At 41.5% G+C, this 17,923-nt stretch overlaps 2 protein-coding genes and 1 long non-coding RNA gene across 8 annotated transcripts in view; 2 read left to right on the top strand and 1 right to left on the bottom strand.

Moving 5' to 3' along the window:
- CRAMP1 (cramped chromatin regulator homolog 1) overlaps positions 1 to 5,947 on the top strand; it is a 318,902-nt gene extending 312,955 nt beyond the window's left edge. For all 4 annotated transcript variants that reach the window (XM_033963157.1, XM_033963155.1, XM_033963154.1 and 1 more), the window contains exon 21: positions 2,670 to 5,947. In XM_033963157.1, the coding sequence (XP_033819048.1) occupies positions 2,670 to 2,828 (159 nt within the window). In that variant the 3' untranslated portion in view covers positions 2,829 to 5,947. The remainder of the gene's footprint in view (positions 1 to 2,669) is intronic.
- LOC117369126 lies at positions 153 to 14,660 on the bottom strand. Its single transcript, XR_004541081.1, has 3 exons — positions 14,553 to 14,660; positions 7,170 to 7,245; positions 153 to 790 (listed from the first exon to the last, which is right to left on the bottom strand). It is a non-coding gene; the product is annotated as an uncharacterized LOC117369126 (long non-coding RNA).
- The window catches only part of JPT2 (Jupiter microtubule associated homolog 2), a 55,986-nt gene continuing 52,465 nt past the window's right edge, over positions 14,403 to 17,923 (top strand). The window contains exon 1 of one of the 3 annotated variants that reach the window (XM_033963160.1): positions 14,403 to 14,773. Coding sequence is in view for 2 of the 3 variants with exons in the window: in XM_033963158.1 (XP_033819049.1) it covers positions 14,887 to 14,936 (50 nt within the window). In the remaining variant the exon portion in view is untranslated. The other 2 variants (XM_033963158.1, XM_033963159.1) reach the window with 2 other exon arrangements.

Raw genomic sequence — 17,923 nt, 5'->3', positions numbered from 1 at the left:
AGGCACTCGCGCATGCGTGGTGCAGGCGACTCGAAACTTCTAGTTTCTTCAAGCAAGTCTGCTTGTGAGGCGTCCGCATCGGGGCCTTGTCGGATGACGTCACCCACATGTGAGAATAGCTGTCTGCTGTCCCTGGATAACACCTGTTACGGTAACTGTGCTATTTCAACAGTATATAAGAAAGTGTCCAACCCTGGCAGTTTTGAGAATCCTCTTCTACAAGCAGGGACAATTTTGGTCTGTTGTGAGAAAGGATCTCCCTCACACAAAGGGCAATTATAGGGTTATATTTTATGATCAATAATGAAAAATAGGACATCGACCAACATAAATTATTTTAGATCCATTCAAAACAAGATCAAAACAAAAATTAAATGGATCTATCACCAATAAAACAAATTAAATATATATATATATATATATATAAATGAAATAAATAGAAAGTGCTCAGTGAGTGATGTAACCCAACCATACAGTAATGGTTACATCTGCCACATCACAGCACAATCTCCCTACCCTAGTATAGTCCAAAACAATCCATGTCAACAAGAAAAATTAGGAAAGGCAGAATTTATCCTAAAGACTGGCATTCCAGTCAGTTCTTCAATCAGGATGCAGCTGGAGGTGGTAACCATTAATGCAGTCCTCAATCCCCAAAAGTGTCCAATATCCAGTGAAAACTAAAAGTGAAAAATAATCCACAACTAATCCACACAATCAAAAAGCAGAAATCTTCCTCAACACGAGTCTATGTTTCACAGGTGCTTCTTCAGGAGGAAGAAAAAATAACCTAAAAAATAAAACAAAAATGTTTTTACTACAACAGAGCAAACCTCAATGTCAAAAAAATTAAAAAATACTTTTATATTTCAATATAAACCTAAAAAAATACATTAGGGCATATAGGTTTGTTTGTTTGTTTTCTGTTTATGTTTCTACGCACATCCAATGGACTGCTAATGCCTGTCACTTCTATCTCTAACATCATCAAAATTTGGCCTGTCTTCTCTGAGCACATTACCCAGACCCTTGTCCACACATTTGTAACCTAATGCTTAGACTACTGCAATCTACTTCTAACAGGTTCCTCACTAAACCACTTCTGCCCCCTGCAATCTGTACAAAACTCTGCTGAATGACTCATTTTCTACCAACCTCACTACACTTAACATGCTCCGTAAGTCACTTCACTGGCTGTCTATCTGCCCTGCAGCTTCTATCCCTCCCCTGTACAGCAGAACCCTTGCAGCTTCTATTCCTCCCATCCCTTCCTCCTATCCCTTGTTCAGCAGAACCCTTGAAGCTTCTATCCTTCCCTTCTTCCCATCACCCTGTGCAGCATCTTTCTATCCCTCCCATCCCACCCCACACCCCCCTGCTGACCCTTTCATGCGAACCCCGACCGCAAGCCGAAATACCTGGAAACAAACGGCAGTGTCGGCAGCACAGGCTGGATCGCAGCCTGCTCTTCTCACATCCGGGCGTTCCTCTTCTGCATCACTGATGATGTCATCAGCAATGTGGCACAAAACAGCCGGGCGTGAGAAGGGCAGGCTACGATCCAGCCTGTGCTGCTGACACTGCCGTTTGTTTCCAGGTATTTCGGCTCGCGGTTGGAGTTCGCTTGGGAGGGAGAGATGGAAGGGTCGGCCCGGGGGGGGGGGCAGGGGGAAGCGCTGCTGCCAGCGACTAGGATTTATTTTCAGGGGTAGGGCTTATATTAAGTCCTATCCCGAAAATCATGCTAGGGCTTGTTTTCGGGGAAATATGGTAATAAGCTTCTATTTTATTAAAACAAAGCTAAACATTATGATCTTTCATTTTGGTTTCATCATGTCTGGAGTAACCACAACAACGGACTTGGTTTTACTTGGTTGGTCAATGAAGCCCTCAGATACCTGTGCTGCAAAAATTCTAGCTGAAGCAGCTTAATACAGGTTAACACGTTATCTTTCATTGGGCATTCATGCTGCTTATTGATAAATAGTTTTAAATAATTTATAAATAATTTTAAATCTTTTTAAATAAAGTGCCTACACAATATGTGCACAAAAAAGCGACACTTATCTTTATAAATAGTCGCTTGTCGGTTGAAAAATGGCGTCAATCTGCAAAGGCAGGTCAAGCTGTTCGCGCTCGAACATAGCTGACCCCTGAAGAAGCCGTAATTGGTGAAACGGGTTTTGTTCCAGCTCAACCGACAAGTGACTATTTATAAAGATAAGTGTCGCTTTTTTGTGCACATATTGTGTAGGCACTTTATTTAAAAAGATTTAAAATTATTTATAAATTATTTAAAACTATTTATCAATAAGCAGCATGAATGCCCAATGAAAGATAATGTGTTAACCTGTATTAAGCTGCTTCAGCTAGAATTTTTGCAGCAAAACCAAGTCCGTTGTTGTGGTTACTTTTGATATAGTTGGGACTTGACACCATTGCTTTCTAAGTAGTTCATCATGTCTGGGACAGCATTAGCCTGTGAATACCTTCTTGCTGTGTGCACTAAACAAGTTCTATTTGTATTACACTTTTTATTGGCAGGAAACTGAATATGCCTATGGTACCTTTGAGCGAAGGGAGTGTCTGAGCTATAGAATTGCCTTGCCATGTATGTGTAGACCTAGAGGAAGTACACAGTCTTTACTGGTTCTTGCTCTGTTTTCCAGGTGGATTCCCAGCTGGCCTGCATGATGAATGAAAATAGCATTGACTACATATCTCGCTTCAATGACCTTGCTCAGGAGCTCTCTATCACTGAACCTTCCCGCAGGGAGATCCTTTTTGATGGAGGCAGTGGTGGCCCTCCCATTGGAGATCTTTCATAGGAACAATATGGTGCAAGGCCAGTATGCTGGAAGGAAGGAAGGTTGGAACCTGCTTACTACTGAGGATGATCTCAGAACAGAGCATGGGATTTTGTTGCTGTGGATATAACTGGTTATCCAGTGTCTAAAAGCGCCTTCACTTGCACAGATGCATGTAAGACAAAGGATTTTTTTTCTTCCAAAATCTGAAGGAGGTGTTTGCAGGTCTATGGCTGGTGCAGAACTGTGGGAACAATGTAACAGAGCAGTATTATGTGAAGCAGTGGAGTAGCGTCACCTCATCACTTATGTAAATTGGATATATGTTGGTATTACAGGAATGTTCTGACAGGCAGCTCACACATGAGGAAACAAAAATAATCCCTCTCAGCTACACAACCTTTGAGTTCAAACTTGGGCTGTAATAAATCTCTTCATAGGTTGTGGGAAAAGGATAGTGGGGATATTACAATCTTTACAGAATGTCTTTTCAATCTCTTGGCCATAATATGGACTGTAATTATAAACTACATTGGGCTGTTCAGCTAGTCAGAATGCTGCTGACCTGACTCAGCATTTCAGGATTTGCAATTTTGAAACAGAGGGTTTCATGCACTGGAATGAATTTTATTACATGACTGTTTGGTTGCATCCTCTAAGAGGCTTATTTTATAAACAAAATTTCCTGTGGATCTTTTCTAGGAGAAAATATCTTTCAAAATTCAAATATTATGCTTAGTAACTTTTTTGGTTGGTAGTTATAATGTGCTTAGAACATTGTTCTAGCCATAGTAGATACCACCTCCTGCTGACAACCACTTTGTAGTTTCCAGGTCTGCATGACTCCCTGGTAGGTCCCAGCAGATTGGTCAGAAACAAAGAACAAAACCTTGCTGAAACCTTGCTGAAACCATGAAGCAGTATATTTTTCTAGATTTTTCTCCATAGAAAACGTACAGTGTAGTCCATCTGCAGTCATAGTTCACTGTACCCAGCTTTTTGTTAAAGAGGTATCATTTCTGCTTTAAAAACAGGAAACCTCGGAAGCCTTACTAAAAGGTTTTGTACAGCTCTGTTTAAATTTTAACAAACTGCAGTATATGTGACCATTTCTGGGAAAAGGTGACTGAAGTTACTGGAAACAAAAAAATTAGGTTTATATGAATTCTGTTTGAGCAAACAATTTGTAATTCAACAGTCCAAACCCCATCATTTCATGTGATAAAAATAAAAAAGTTAAAGAAGTTCAAACATAATTTTTGCAGTATGCCTATGGACCTATGACATGAAAAATTCAGCCTCTCTCAACATTTTGGATCTGAGACTTAATTGCCTTTTCTTAGAGACAGTCACATATGAGTGTTAAAATTTGCTATTTGGGCCTGGAATAGAAAGCTTGAACTGTTTAGTTCATGGGACACATTGTAATGTATTTAGTCTAGCACAATGCTCTATAAAATGGTATCCTAAAATAGAGGCAGCCATTGAAACAAATTAGCTGAAGTCTTGAAGACTAAAATGCAAAAATTTATTTTCATAAAGCAAGGGAAGCAAGTTGATCCAGTACAAATGTGAATTTTGGGTTTGTTAGAGGGTTTTTGTTTTAATTTAAAGAAGGAAAATGTAGTCTGCTTTTTATATAATCTAAAATTAGGTCTGTAACTACAGGTACATGTGAACCTAGATCTCATGTTGAGCAAAAGTAAGTACAACAACACATGGGTGTAATTTTATAAGGGTGTAATTTTATAAGTGATTGATATAAGTATGTATAAGAACATGTATTGACAAAATGGCACGTACTTATACACATTCCATGTGTATAAATTCCTAGGGGCATAGTTTGGGTAGAAAAGGGTGAAGTTACAATAAGTGCATGATTAAATATGCATTTACAGTTACCTCAGAGCAGGTGTAAATGTGTTTTTTAGCATTTGGGTACAATCAGGGCAAGATCTAGAAACCTAATTTTTAAAGGCACATAAGCATCAATAACACATTTACATCTTGGAAAAAGAAATATAGTATTGCTAAACCCTTGTCTGCAATCATAGCTGCTTCACTGCCAGACATTCGAAAAACAACTCTGAATTAGATCATTCTATAACAGAACAGTAGGTTTTGTTGGACCAAATCCTAGTTTTGTTTTCCTATAAAATTCTTGTATATTAAGTAGTTCAATTCTGATGTAAGAAAAGTTTCTTATAATAGAGATACTATAAAGGATACGGGTATTTGAAAGGCTAGTAAGAAATTCACATATAGGATGTGATTTTATAACAGTGACTCAGAAGTTTAAAGAGGCACCTATTTTATAATGATCCATTTTCATTTATAAAATAGGCTCCCAGATCCAGCAAATGCTGAACAGTACTGTTCTGATAAAACATTGGAAAACTATGGCTCAGATGCAAAGCTGACATAGTTGAATTCTGAATGTCCAGCAGTGATAAACATATAGAAGCTATGGAACTTTTGGTCCTTGATTTTTCCAAGATGTAAATTTGATTTCACAACTACAGTATATTAAGGAGATAGATAAAGAAGTAACTGTGGTGAGAGCAACTTAAGACTACTTTTCTGTTCCCTTTTAATTCCCAAATGAAGCCACTTGGTAAGATTGAAGCTCTAGTGTAGTAGCCACTGATGAGTCTTGCCATTGGTTGTATACAGCTTTTGATTTGAAAGTTTTCTGTCACTGTGACAAATTTGAGCCTTTAACTTGCCTACATATGGTAGGACAAATGGAGGAAGTGACCTTCTCAGCTTTGTTAGCTGCTGTTTTTGATTGTTGAGCACACATTTTAGAAGGCAGTTTTCAAAGCCATTTCTTTAGCTAAAACTTGTGTTCTACTCAAGTAAATGGGCTATTTGAATTCTCATCTTTTCCCTATAGACAAAAGTACATGTGGTGGTCCACAGTAAGCAGAAGTGTTTCTGGAATAATTCCAAAACTACACAGGGCATTTTAGCTAGAAAAGAAAGGTCCCACAGAAAAAAAAATAGATGAAAACTGGCTGTAGCTATTCATACACTGCATGCGGGGGAGGGGAGGGTGGAAGCAGAATTTTTTAAGTGAAAGTGTGTGCTGAATTTCACTTTGAAATGTGATGCAAACTCAGAGGTGGAGGGGGAGACCCTACAGACTTTGCTACAATGTAACCAGTATGACAATTGCTCAATTTGTAAGCAGAATTCCTTTCAGGGATTTTTAACAATATTTTTGATTCACAAATTTCCTACTGCTCCTTTAGGCTTCTAGTTCAATCTGAACCAGTTTCTCTAAGGTTTGCAGTATCATCATTCATGTTTCCACCCCTCCTATTTTTATATGCCTTCCCAGCTTAGCCCAGTTGTTGCAATGATAATACATGGCCAGGATCCACAAACTATGGCTCACTTTGGAGATCCGTTAAATGGACAGTCTGACCATCAAGGGATAAATTTTATAAAGATATTTTTGCATGTATGTGGCTCTTATAAAATTAATACAAAGCATGCAACTGCTGTAGGTAACCAGTACTCCAGAGATAAAACCCAATGACACAAAAAAATGGTTAACATTAACTTTTCATATATGTATGCGTTTAAATCTTTAACCTGACTTTTTTGTTTAAAAAATATTAGGAAAAAGACTTAACCTCCTAATATACAATACAATGCAACCAGGCTCCTGAAATAGTCAATTCACTATAGAGATCCATCAGTGAAGCAAGAGAAATTTATGATCAATGTTTTTTTGCCCCTAATGAATTCTGTAAGCAAAATGGTAGGCCTCCATCGGGCATGAGTCAGAAGCTAAGGGCTCCTTTTACTAAGGTGCACTAGCGTTTTTAGCCCGCGCTGCTCCCCCCCCACCCCCCGGCACTATGCGTAAAAACTAACACCAGCTCCATGGTGGTGTTAGCGTCTAGCGAGCGTGCTAAAACCGCTAGCGCAGCTTAGTAAAAGGAGCCCTAAGTGCTAGTTTATTTGCTTTTTCATGAAAGAAAATGATTTAAAAAGAAGATTGATTTTAAAAAAATAAGAAGTATATTAGCAGACAGTTGATTATTAGAAGGTTTTCAGACCAATGATTAAGAGGCTGCTGAGTTATTTTTCCTCAGTTGTTTTTATTAACTTAAAATCAGATTAAAGATTTAAAAGCTATAAAATTTAAACTGGCACATACCTTGAAAATTAATTTTAACATCTATTTTTTGGTTGTTGATTCTTACAAAATTGTGCCAGGCATAAAAGTACTTATACAGCATTGCCAGGGATGTGGTCTGAGTGGAGCACAGAGTTGCAAAGTATATGTGTAGATTATAAAATACCTTAATTTATACTCCTACTTCCATAACATAAATGTGCACATTTTACCTTGAACAAACCCCAAACGTTCTCTGTAAATGTTGGATCAGTTTGTTCTCTCCAGGTGCTAGAGCAACAAATTTGTCTTTGGAAAAGAAAAGGGAGAAATTAGCTTTTGTGGCTGTTGTGGAAGGCAAAATATTTCTTGTTTATAACTGTTAAAAGCCATATCAATGGAGCATTTTATTATGTGGCTAGAGATGTGAAATTTCTTTTTATAAATATATATATATATATGTGTGTGTGTATAATGTACTTATGTATAAAGAAAACAGAATTGCTGTCCACACTGATTTTGTTTTGTACCATACTGTAAATTATACTATTTATTCTTTACCAAATTTTGAAAAGGTGTTTTTGGTTATTTAATACAATATACAGATCCCTCTGTTAATCCTCCCATGTTTAAAATTCCAGTTGAATTTGTAAAACTGTTTTTATTCTCGTGCTTAAATACATACTAATACTTGGCTAAGTTGTGTCTTGTTTTAGATGTTTACAAATATATTTACATAATGCAACTTGATATCCAAAAGGATTTAGAAATTTAGCAGCAGCTAGTAAACCCCTATGAACTTTCTGTTTTACTATGTAGCTATGCATTACTGCTGAAAATTCCTACAGACCACCTCAGAGCAAGAGTAGAGCGTGGGAGTTCAGCCTAATTCTATGCATAGCTGGCAATGTTCAGCTTTCCTAAATTTTATCTGTATAGCTTTACAGAAATCAGCTGAATATCACTAACTAGTCATATAGTGATAGCACCTTCCACTCGGTAGGGTCTTTATACAAAGCTACAGTACAAAGTGGCCTTAATGCAAGTCTGAAATTCTGAATATCAATATAGAACTTAATGGGGCTAGACAATTACAGCAGCATTTTTAACATATACAATATTTGGCCATTCAGTTGTATGCTTCACTCAATGAGTTGTATTAGTTAAACTCCCCACCACCACCACCACCACATACACACACCACCAAGTGTAAGGAATTGCCGTCGGGGTTTGAACTTGTCCTACTGGGATGGATTCATGCCCTAAAAAATGATCACATTACCAAACTATTCTATCTCGAACATAAGAATAGCCATACTGGGTCAGACCAATGGTCCATATAGTCCAGTATTCTGTTTCCAACAGTGACCAATCCAGATCACAAGTATCTATCAGAAACCCAAATAGTAGCAAAATGCCATGCTATTAATCCCAGGGTAAGTAGTGGCTTCCTTTTGTCTATCTCAATAGCAGACTATGGACTTTTCATCCAGGAACTCGTCCAAACCTTTTTTAAACCCAGCCAAGATCTCTCCTTTTACCACATCCTCCATTAATGAGTTTCAGAGCTTAGCTATTCTTTGAGTGGGAGATATTTCCTTCTATTTGTTTTAAATGTATTTCCATGTAACATTTTAACCATTTCTATAGCTCTGTCTAAAGGTTTCTTTCATTTATTGATTAGAAAGGCTTTTAACTATATTTTTTTGGGGGGGAGGTCACCAAGGGGTGAGTAGGACTATGCTCCACCAGATGAAACAATGGCAGGTGTGGGGTGTCCCTAACTTCAAACTTTAGCATGTGGCAGCACAGCTTCAGATCATCTCTGGCCATAAAGTAAAATATAGTACAGTGTTCTCACCAGAAATGTTTTCCAGCCGGGTGACACGAAAAAGTGGGGCGGGACGGGGAAATTTGGTGGTTCAAATTTGGTGCTATGGAAATTACCCATCTTTGCTTACAGTGAAGGAGTAGGAGTGGGGAATAGGGTTGGTGCATGGCCTGGAACACTATGAAAATTACCTCTTCCTGCTCAAGGTGAAGGAATAGGGCAGCAGTGTCCAACCTTTTGACTTCCCTGGGCCACATGGGACGAAAAAAATCTGGGGCCGCACTAACACTAGCTGATGAGCAAAAAAAAAAGGCTGAGCAGGTCCCAAATTAATATAGAAGATGTACGTATCTAATAATAAACCTTCATTAAAGGGACACTGTAGAGAGGAACCCAAAAAAGCAATAACGCTTACCCTGACTGAGTGATCCTCCACGTGCACCGCTGACAGTGGGAGCAGCCACAGGCTTCCGCATCCCGACTCTAATGAACAGGGATGCCTGCTCCTGGTTTTCCCATTCACTTCTATTACAGCTACGGTGAGCCTCTTCAGAGCGGGGATGCTGCATCAGTTGTCAGCAGTGCAGATGGAGGATCGTTCTGTCAGGGTAAATATTACTACTTTTTTGGGCCTCCCACTTTGAGCATAGGCTCCCTCAAAATGAACACCTCCCTACTGTAGCTAGTAGAGATCCCCAAACCTCACCAACTGATGGCCACCTCCCCTCCAACTTCCCAAGTTCTGCAGCTGGCAGCAATACTGCAGAGCCTTCCCTCCTCCCTGCCCTCCCCCCCACCTTGGGTTTCCTGCATGCATGAAAGCAGTGGCAGCTTGAGGATATTGCCATTGGCTGCAAAGCTTGGAGATTTTGGGTTGCCAGACTGGAGGAAGATGTCTTCAGGTGGCAGGGCTTGGAAATCCCCAATAGCTCAAGTACTGTATTTGTAAATTGCACTCAGGTGGGAAGAAACTTTGGTGCCCGTCCACTAATTTTGGGCTCCAGGCCTTCCCCCAAATCAGCTGTATATGACTACGCCACTGACTACAAAAATAATTGTGATGCACATATCCCAAAGCTAACATATTCTAGTTAATAAATTCAAAATAAAACAATTTTTTCTACCTTGTCTGGATATTTTGTTTTTCCATCATCTTGGTCCCAGTTTCTTTCTGCTTTTTGTCTATCTTCAACTAATTCTCTTTCTAGTGGCTGCTGTTCATTTTTTTTCTCCTCTTGTTCCATTTCCTCCTTATGCTTGTCTCCAACATATTGATTTTCCTTTTCAGCTTTAACTTTTTCTTTTCTTTTTTGCCTCTGTCCACTCAAATCTTGCTTTCTTTCTCACCCTTCTTCTTTTTAAATGTTCAGCTACCTCTCAATTCTCAATCTTCTCTGTCCCTAGCTCTCCCATTTCCCATCTCACTCCTTTCCCAGCCTCTTATTTTCTGCTATCTACTCTCCATTACCACATTTCTACTACGTACTCACTGCTCTCTCACTCATCTTGTCATCATCTCTCTTTTGACCTCATTCATGTGGTTCACCACTTTCAGAATCCCCTTCCTTCTCTCTACTGGTCAGGCTATAACTCCCTGTCCCTTTCTTTCCATCCCCTTTCTTATCCTAGCTCTCTTCCCTCCTGCCCTCCCATGGGTCCATCTCTCTTCCTTATCCCCATGGTCCAACATTTTGCTCCCTCTCTTTTCTGTTTTTTCTTCTTCCCTCCCCTCTTGATGCTGAACAATGAAATGAAGGAAAAAAAAAGAGAGATGCTGCATCTCTCTGCCTTCCATACACAGGTCTAAAATTTATCACTACCTCCCTTCCATCCCCAGATCCATCTTCTCTCCCTGTCTCTTCCCAACTGCCTCCCACCCCATCTCTCCCCCTGCCTCCTTCCCCCAGGTCTACCATTTCTCTCCCCAACAGTTCTCCCTTCAAGTATCTCTTTCCCTCTTCCTCCACACCACCCCTGGAACAACTTCTCTCCCTTCAGACCACTGCTCACCATCTCTCTGTCTGTCCTCTGTTTCTGGCCCCATAAGCTCACTCCCCTGCCCAATCTAGCACTTCTTTTAATACCCTCCCCCTTCTGTACTTAAAAAAAAAAAGAGACCTTCAACAAAACCCCTCCTCAATATCTGAAGACCCTGAGAACCAAATGAAAACAAAAATACTGAGCTCCCCACCCCCACCCCACCAACTCCCAATCAACAATTTACTGGAAATATCCCACCACATGGTGGCCAATCCCCGCTCCCCACCAACCTTAAATGCAACCTACCGGTATGAAAGTAAAAACTAACATCCAGCCATCCACTCCGCTACACTCAATAACCACAAAACACCACATGATCTCAACTCAAACACACATCAGGACAAATAGAAGCAAATCCCTGAAATTAGTTCCAGAACAGGAGTAACAGCCAAAAAGGTCCTGTAAAGCTGTCCATCAAGCTGGAAATCTCAAAGGCCACCACCCGCCGACGATTCCAAAGTTCATGTCCAGAAAAATCTGGATCGCATCCTCCATGAAATGCACAGCTTTCAAAGTTCCTTTCAGATGAAATAATAGTGCGAATGGGTGATGCCAGCGATAGCGAATCACCTTTTTTCGCAAGTACTTCAAGACCGGTTTTAAGTCCACTCTCCACCTTAAAGTGACCGATGCCAAGCCGGTCATAATTTTTCCACTGAAGAGGCGATTGCACCCGAGCTTTAGCCACGACAGCCTCCTTGACTTTAAAGTTTTGAAAACAGGCTATTATATCGCGCGGCCTGTTAGCGCGTGGCACTTGCAAGGCTCTATGAGCATGTTCTAGATGGATATCTTCAGGCAGCATGGTCGAGGCCTCATCAGATATTAAGTAGTGAACTCGTGCTCCGATGCTGTAAAGTGTGCGTGCCAGCTTCCCTTCTCTTCTTCCCCCCCCCCCCCCCGGACATAACTTCCGGTTTCGGAGGGAAGAGAAGGGAAGCTGGCACGCACACTTTAGAGCCTCGGAGCACGAGTTCGCTACGGGCTAAAGTGGGAATCTCCAAGCCGGTGAGTTGTGGTTTTTTTTTTTTTAAAGTTGAGCAGCAGCTGAATTCGCGATCGGATGACAGCTGGGCGGTCATCTAAATTAGCTGGGCGGAGCGCCCAGCTAAAAGGCCCTAGGGAGAACACTGTAGTGGGGGAGATACCCGTGTGAGCACTGCCCTGAATGTCTGTGCAATGGATATAGAGGCTTCCTCCACTTAATGTTTACATGAGAGACCCTTTGAGCACCCGGCTTGTGCAGTAGTACTGCCTGATTCAGGAAAAAAAAATTGATTCGATTCAGCCTTCGATTTTCCTGCCCAATTGGGTGGTGGGTTTTTTGGGTTTTTTTTCAGACATGCTGGTGGGTTTATTTTATAGCCTCTTCACCCCCCTTTGCCCTCTCCTACCCACACTGGCGCTGAGGTGTAAACAAAAAAAGACTATTCCCCTCTCTGTTAAATCCTAGCTCACGGTTGCGGTCTAACACCAGCTCTGGCAGAATACACATTTCAAATCTGACATATTGTAATCATAAAACAGAAAATAAAATTATTTTTCTACCTTTTGTTGTCTGATCATTATTCAAATCATGTTGGTCCCATGCTCTGGTTGTCTTCTGATAACTTGCTTGCCAGGGTCTCCTGCCCATTTGTCGTTTTCTTCTTTCTCGGTGCTAACCATCCATCTTACATCTCTGTCCTCCCCTTCCATTTCCCTTCTCTCCCCTGAAGGTCTGGCATCTTTCCTTTTTTTGTCTCCATCCCCGCAGCTGCAGCGATGGGCCCCACCATCCCCAGATCCACCATCTCTCCTTTTCTTTACTACCCTTTCATCCAGAATCTCTCCCTCCTTCCCCACCACCCCAGGGATCACCATCTCTCCCTTTCTCTTCCCAACTACCCTCCTATCCAGTATCTCTATCCCCCCTCCACACCATCCTTTGTGTTCAACTTTTCTCCCTTTCTGTTCCTTTCCTCCCTAAATCCCATTGTCCACCATCTCTCTCCCTCTCCTCTGTTTCTAGACCCATTATTCCCCCCCCCCCGGCCGGCATATGCATGTTAAGCTGGTTCAGGCCTTGAGTGATTCTAAAGTGCCTAGGTTACCAGAGAACCGACCTCGCCAGGCTTCACATGGTGGTTCTGCCTGGGGACACTTGCGTAAATCTCAGAGGTACCACCTTGGCTGGGGTGTGACCTCTTTTCTTTCAATGCATGCAGACCTTTTGGGGGGCCCACCAGGGGGGTCATGACTCCTCCAGGAGTTCCTCCGCCGCCCATCCAGCCTAATGACTCGTTGCGGGTCCTTCCCCTGGTTCCAGTTGGAGCTCAGTTGCAGGAATTTTACCAGGGGTGGGCCAAAATCACCACGGATCAGTGGGTCCTGGAAAGTGATTTGGGAGGGTTATGATCTGGAGTTTACCGACCTTTATCAGATCGTTTCCTCTCTTCTCCTTGTCAAGTGACTTGGAAGTAGAGGTCTGCACGGAACAGGGATTATGGGAATCCTGCGGTGATACCCCCTAGGTCCACGGGACTCCCACGGGGATGGACGCTGGTTTTCCAGGGTTCCCACGGAAATGCCAGCCTACATTTGTTTCAATGTTCCCTCTAAATTTTTTCGATACCTCAGCGCACCAGTTGCTGATTGCTACTCACGTGGGAGAGCTCTGTGCGTCCACCAATCAGGGAGACAGAGCTAGAGCTTGATGGCCAATCATGAGCACTTCCTTATAGAAGTGCTCATAGATTGGTGGATGAGCAGAGCTCTCCCAGTAGTGAGCCTTGGCGTGAGACCTCCCGTCAAGAATCTCATTTGCTTGTTCTAAGTATAAATTGTATGTTTAATAATGCGTTTTATGAAATATTTATGCTCAGATAATTGTATTGCATTGTCAAAGTTTAAAAATCAATAAACATTTATTAAAAAAAGAATCTCATTTGCTCAAGCCTGCCACCACTCACTGCAGCTTTGCAGAGGAGCAAGGGAGAGATTGGGCAGCCTAACTGTGTAGCTCTGGAGCCAGGCTACCCTGCATTAAACTGCTTCAGCCCAGCAAGTACCAACATTAGATATTTAACTTAAAAAAAAAAAAAAAAAAAAAGAGAGCAGAGGGGGAGAGAATTGCTGCACCTGGCATTTTTCTGTTCAACAAATTCTGCCTTAAATCTACTTCTTTAGGATAGCTTTTTGTTGATATGCTAAGCCCACCCAACTGGGGAGAGGGAGGAAGAAGGGGTATTGGTTTTATGCCTGTAAAACTCAATTAAAACTAAAATCAAAACTATCAGAAGTAATTGCTGCTTGTTATGGGGGGACAGAGGGGATTCTGGCGGGAATGGGCAGGATTCTGGCTCTTAATGATACAGGGAAGATACAGTATAGTCTTGGACTTCTTGTTTGCGTTCTCTTTACCACGTTCAATAAAACACAAATATTTAAAAAAAAAACACAAAAGCTTAGATTATTGTATTGATGGGCAAAAAAACTAGCCCCCTCCTTTACAAAGCTGGGCTGGCGACTGCCACGTGACAAAAGCCTTGAAGCCCTTTAAATCGCTATGGGCTTCGGGGCACTTACCTCAGCGGCAGCCACTAGTGCAGCTTTGTAAAAGAGGGGAGGGGGTAGAGACCAGTTATGGGGGATTTCAAGAACCTGACTCAAGATTGCTGGTTTTCCCAACTTGCAGGCACTGTTGGTTGTAAAGCGAACACAGGCTTGTTGTCTACACTGATTTTTTTGTGGACATGCTTCCCACCTCTTGGGGACAAACTGGTCGAGAATCGCTCCCTCCCAGCTGCCTTTTAAAACCAGTCGTTCATCTTGCTCATCTGAAGCGCGCCTCCTCGAGACTATTCTCCACACCCTTTCAGCAATGCTTTTTTTTTTTTTAACTAAGGGAAGAAGGAAACAACGCTATCCCGGTTAGGAAGCACTGATTGGTCTTCATATTGATTGGCAGTAATAGGAACCAATAAGGTGAGCAGTTTTAGAGGAGACCTGTTAGGACTCGTAGTGCAGGTTACAGCAAAATCGGGAGACAGGGTTAAGTGGGGGAGCGTGGTAAATTGGTTGGATTTCTTCTGTTGGCCATGACGTCCACTAACGTGTTTCAGGGCTTGGATGGGAAGCCGAGTTCCAAGTGAGTAGAGATGGCTGACTGTGCTAATTTCCTTTCTTGCGATTCTGTGCCTATACGAACGGGCCCTTAGAGTGAGTGGGAGTCCTGTGATGTTTTGTGGGTACTTTCCTGCTGATCCAGGGCTCGGCTGGGGCGCCAGGAAGATAGATATCCAATCTTCGTGTCGCTTTAGCCAAAATGTTTCTCTTAGCTTAGAAAGGCCCTGGAGGGGGAGGGGTGGCAGAGGCGACATTAATACTCCACCCAGTACGAAATCGTGTTGTCGGCGTAAAATGTATTATTTGATAGTTTCTGGTTTATGGAGCTGCTTCCGAGGTTTGACTTTTAACTTTTACTCTTTGTGTGTGTGTTTGGGTAACTGAGCTACCGTGCTGAAAAAGATAAAACGTGGCCGTGAGGGTGAAATGAGTCTGAGTGAGTGATTGGCGGGAGGAAGCCTCGTCACCTTTTGTTATTAGCTTCTCTGTGGTGAAAAAGCCCAGTGTAACTGTGAAAGAAATAATGACAACAACAATAAAAACCAACAACGCCTCAAACTAGTCTGCAGAAGGGGGAAGTTGTTTCTGATTTTGTGCTTGGGGTTTAGAGACTGGAGAGAAAGAAACCCTTCACTTTATTTCTGGATAGATATGCATGCAGCGTGCATGTACCTGGAGCAAATCCAGCCTACGCTTGTGTACACATTCGGAATTGTGCTTTTTGCATTTTTTTCCGCATTTTATACTTGTGGCGCCCAGTAAGACGGGAGCCCGGAAGAAGGTCGTTGTCACGATCGAAACACGGCCCGTGTTGGGTCTGCCACATTTATGTTGTATTTGACATTTTTCTGTTTATGCATTCTGCACCATTGATAAATAAAACATAACACTAGATTATTGGTTCCACGCTTTTTTTGTCTTTTGCTCTGCGTTTGTCCTTGTGGAACTATTTTGGTGGACCTTTTTTTTCCTGGTCAAAACCGTTTCTTCCCCCAGCAAAATATTGGCGTCGGACTTGAGTCAAAAGCTTTTGATCTTTCTATAGAAAAGCAATCGCTCTGTACCTAGGACGTTTCTAAAGGCTATTGGTCAACCTACTTAACTGCGTCGTTGGACGTCATGGGTACAACCCAACCGAGTTATTTTTTTTTGTAATGGAACTGAGTAGGGCACAAAGTCGTTTTCCACTCTACTTAATATGTAATAAAGTAGAGTAAATATATTCCTTTAAAGTCCCAGGTTATTTTTTGAGAAAACTAACACTTATGGATGAATTGAGTAACTTCATCAACTAGGCCACTGAGCATGCTGTGTTAGGGTTCCCATATAGCTCCAGAAAAAGGAGGAGGGACTGAGACATCCAAACCCGGATGATATAAATGGAAATAAAACCCGGATGTCTTAATTCGCCGTCTTTTTTTTTTTTTCTGGAACTATGGTAACCCTAGTTGTTTAGTAAAATTTGAACACCCTGTTTTATTCTAATTTTGTTTAATTGACAACATAGTTTATAGCATTTTATGTGGAGAAAAAACTCCGTAACTCTTTTCACTACTTTTATGCGTACAAATAGAACTGCCAAGTTAGCTAGTTTTAGAAGGGAGAAGTTTTATCCTCTCCTGGCTTGTACCTTACAGTTTGCAGCTTAATTAAGATTTCTATACCTCTACTCACTGATGTGCAGAACACAGTAAAACCAAAGAGGAAAAGAACACCACTAAAATAGGAGTTTGTTGGGGGGGAACCTAATTTGTCCATATGTATACTAATTGAGTGAGTAAAATGAGGAAAGAAATTTCTGGGAATTGTATAAAATGTGATAACCGAAAGGGTACTTTATATATTCACTGCTGGTGGGGAATGTCCAAGTAGTTACCTTCTGGGATATATTATGGCAGCATATAAAATCCCTCAAGGGACACTTTCTCTACATTTATAGATTTTAAAAAAACCTATTGTGTGAGTTTTGGAAGAGGAGTTTTGTAGAGAAGAATGAATATTTGTAAGAAAGACCTGTGTGATAGATACAGCCAGAGTTACTCCATTGATGTTATTGAGAAATGAATCCATAGCTGCCTACAAAAAAGGAGAGAGAGAAAAAAATTAATCCAAATCTGGATTTTTGAACTCTAACACCTAAACGGAGTAATAGTAGGTGTAGTGGGGGGGGGAAGCTGTAGTTCTCTAGCCACCTCCCAAGTAATTCAAAACTGTTATTGTGTAACAGTATTGGGGTTTCACAGTGTATGAACTGTGGTCTTTGTTGGCTTGATGTTTACTGACAATTGGAGGGAATTTATATAGAACTTAAGATGATTTTTCATTTAAAACTTTTCCCTCAGAACTGGATTACCATGTTTCAAGTTTTATTAGGATTTTATATACCGCCTATCAAGGTTATCTAAGCGGTTCTTACAATCAGGTACTCAAGCTTATCCCAGGACAAGCAGGCAGCATATTCCCACACATGGGTGACGTCACCGACGGAGCCCCGCAGCGGACAGCCTCGAAAGCATCTTGCTTGAAGATCTCGAGCTTTCGATTGCTGCATCGCGCATGCGCGCGTGCCTTCCCGCCCAAACTAGGGGGCGCATCTCCTGAGAGGATCCTCAGTTCAACGTTTTCCGCGGAGCCGAGAAGACTTGTCAACTTGGTTCCCGTAGCGTTGTGCCTTCTCTTCACCGCGGCTGAGTACTCTTTATTGTTTTCGGTCGCTGTGTTCGTAATTCTAATTCTATTTCTACTTATATTTTATTTCTAAAAAAAAAAAAAAAAAAAAAAAGATACATCTTTTTGTTTTTCTTTAGCGTCGGGTTGGAAGATTGAGGCCTAGGCCTCTCTTCTCCGTTCTCGACACGGACTTTGTCCTATCTATGTCCCGGCCTGTTACCGGGTTTAAAAGGTGTTATCAGTGCGGTAGAACTATTTCCATCACTGATCCACATAGTCGGTGTATGATCTGTCTCGGGTCGACTCATCGCCCCGAAGATTGTATTCGCTGCCTCACTC

This window comes from Geotrypetes seraphini, chromosome 11, assembly GCF_902459505.1.
Source record: "Geotrypetes seraphini chromosome 11, aGeoSer1.1, whole genome shotgun sequence".
NCBI classification, from domain to species: domain Eukaryota; kingdom Metazoa; phylum Chordata; class Amphibia; order Gymnophiona; family Dermophiidae; genus Geotrypetes; species Geotrypetes seraphini.
Note: the sequence above shows the minus strand (reverse complement) of the source record. Positions and strands in the feature narration are given on the sequence as shown.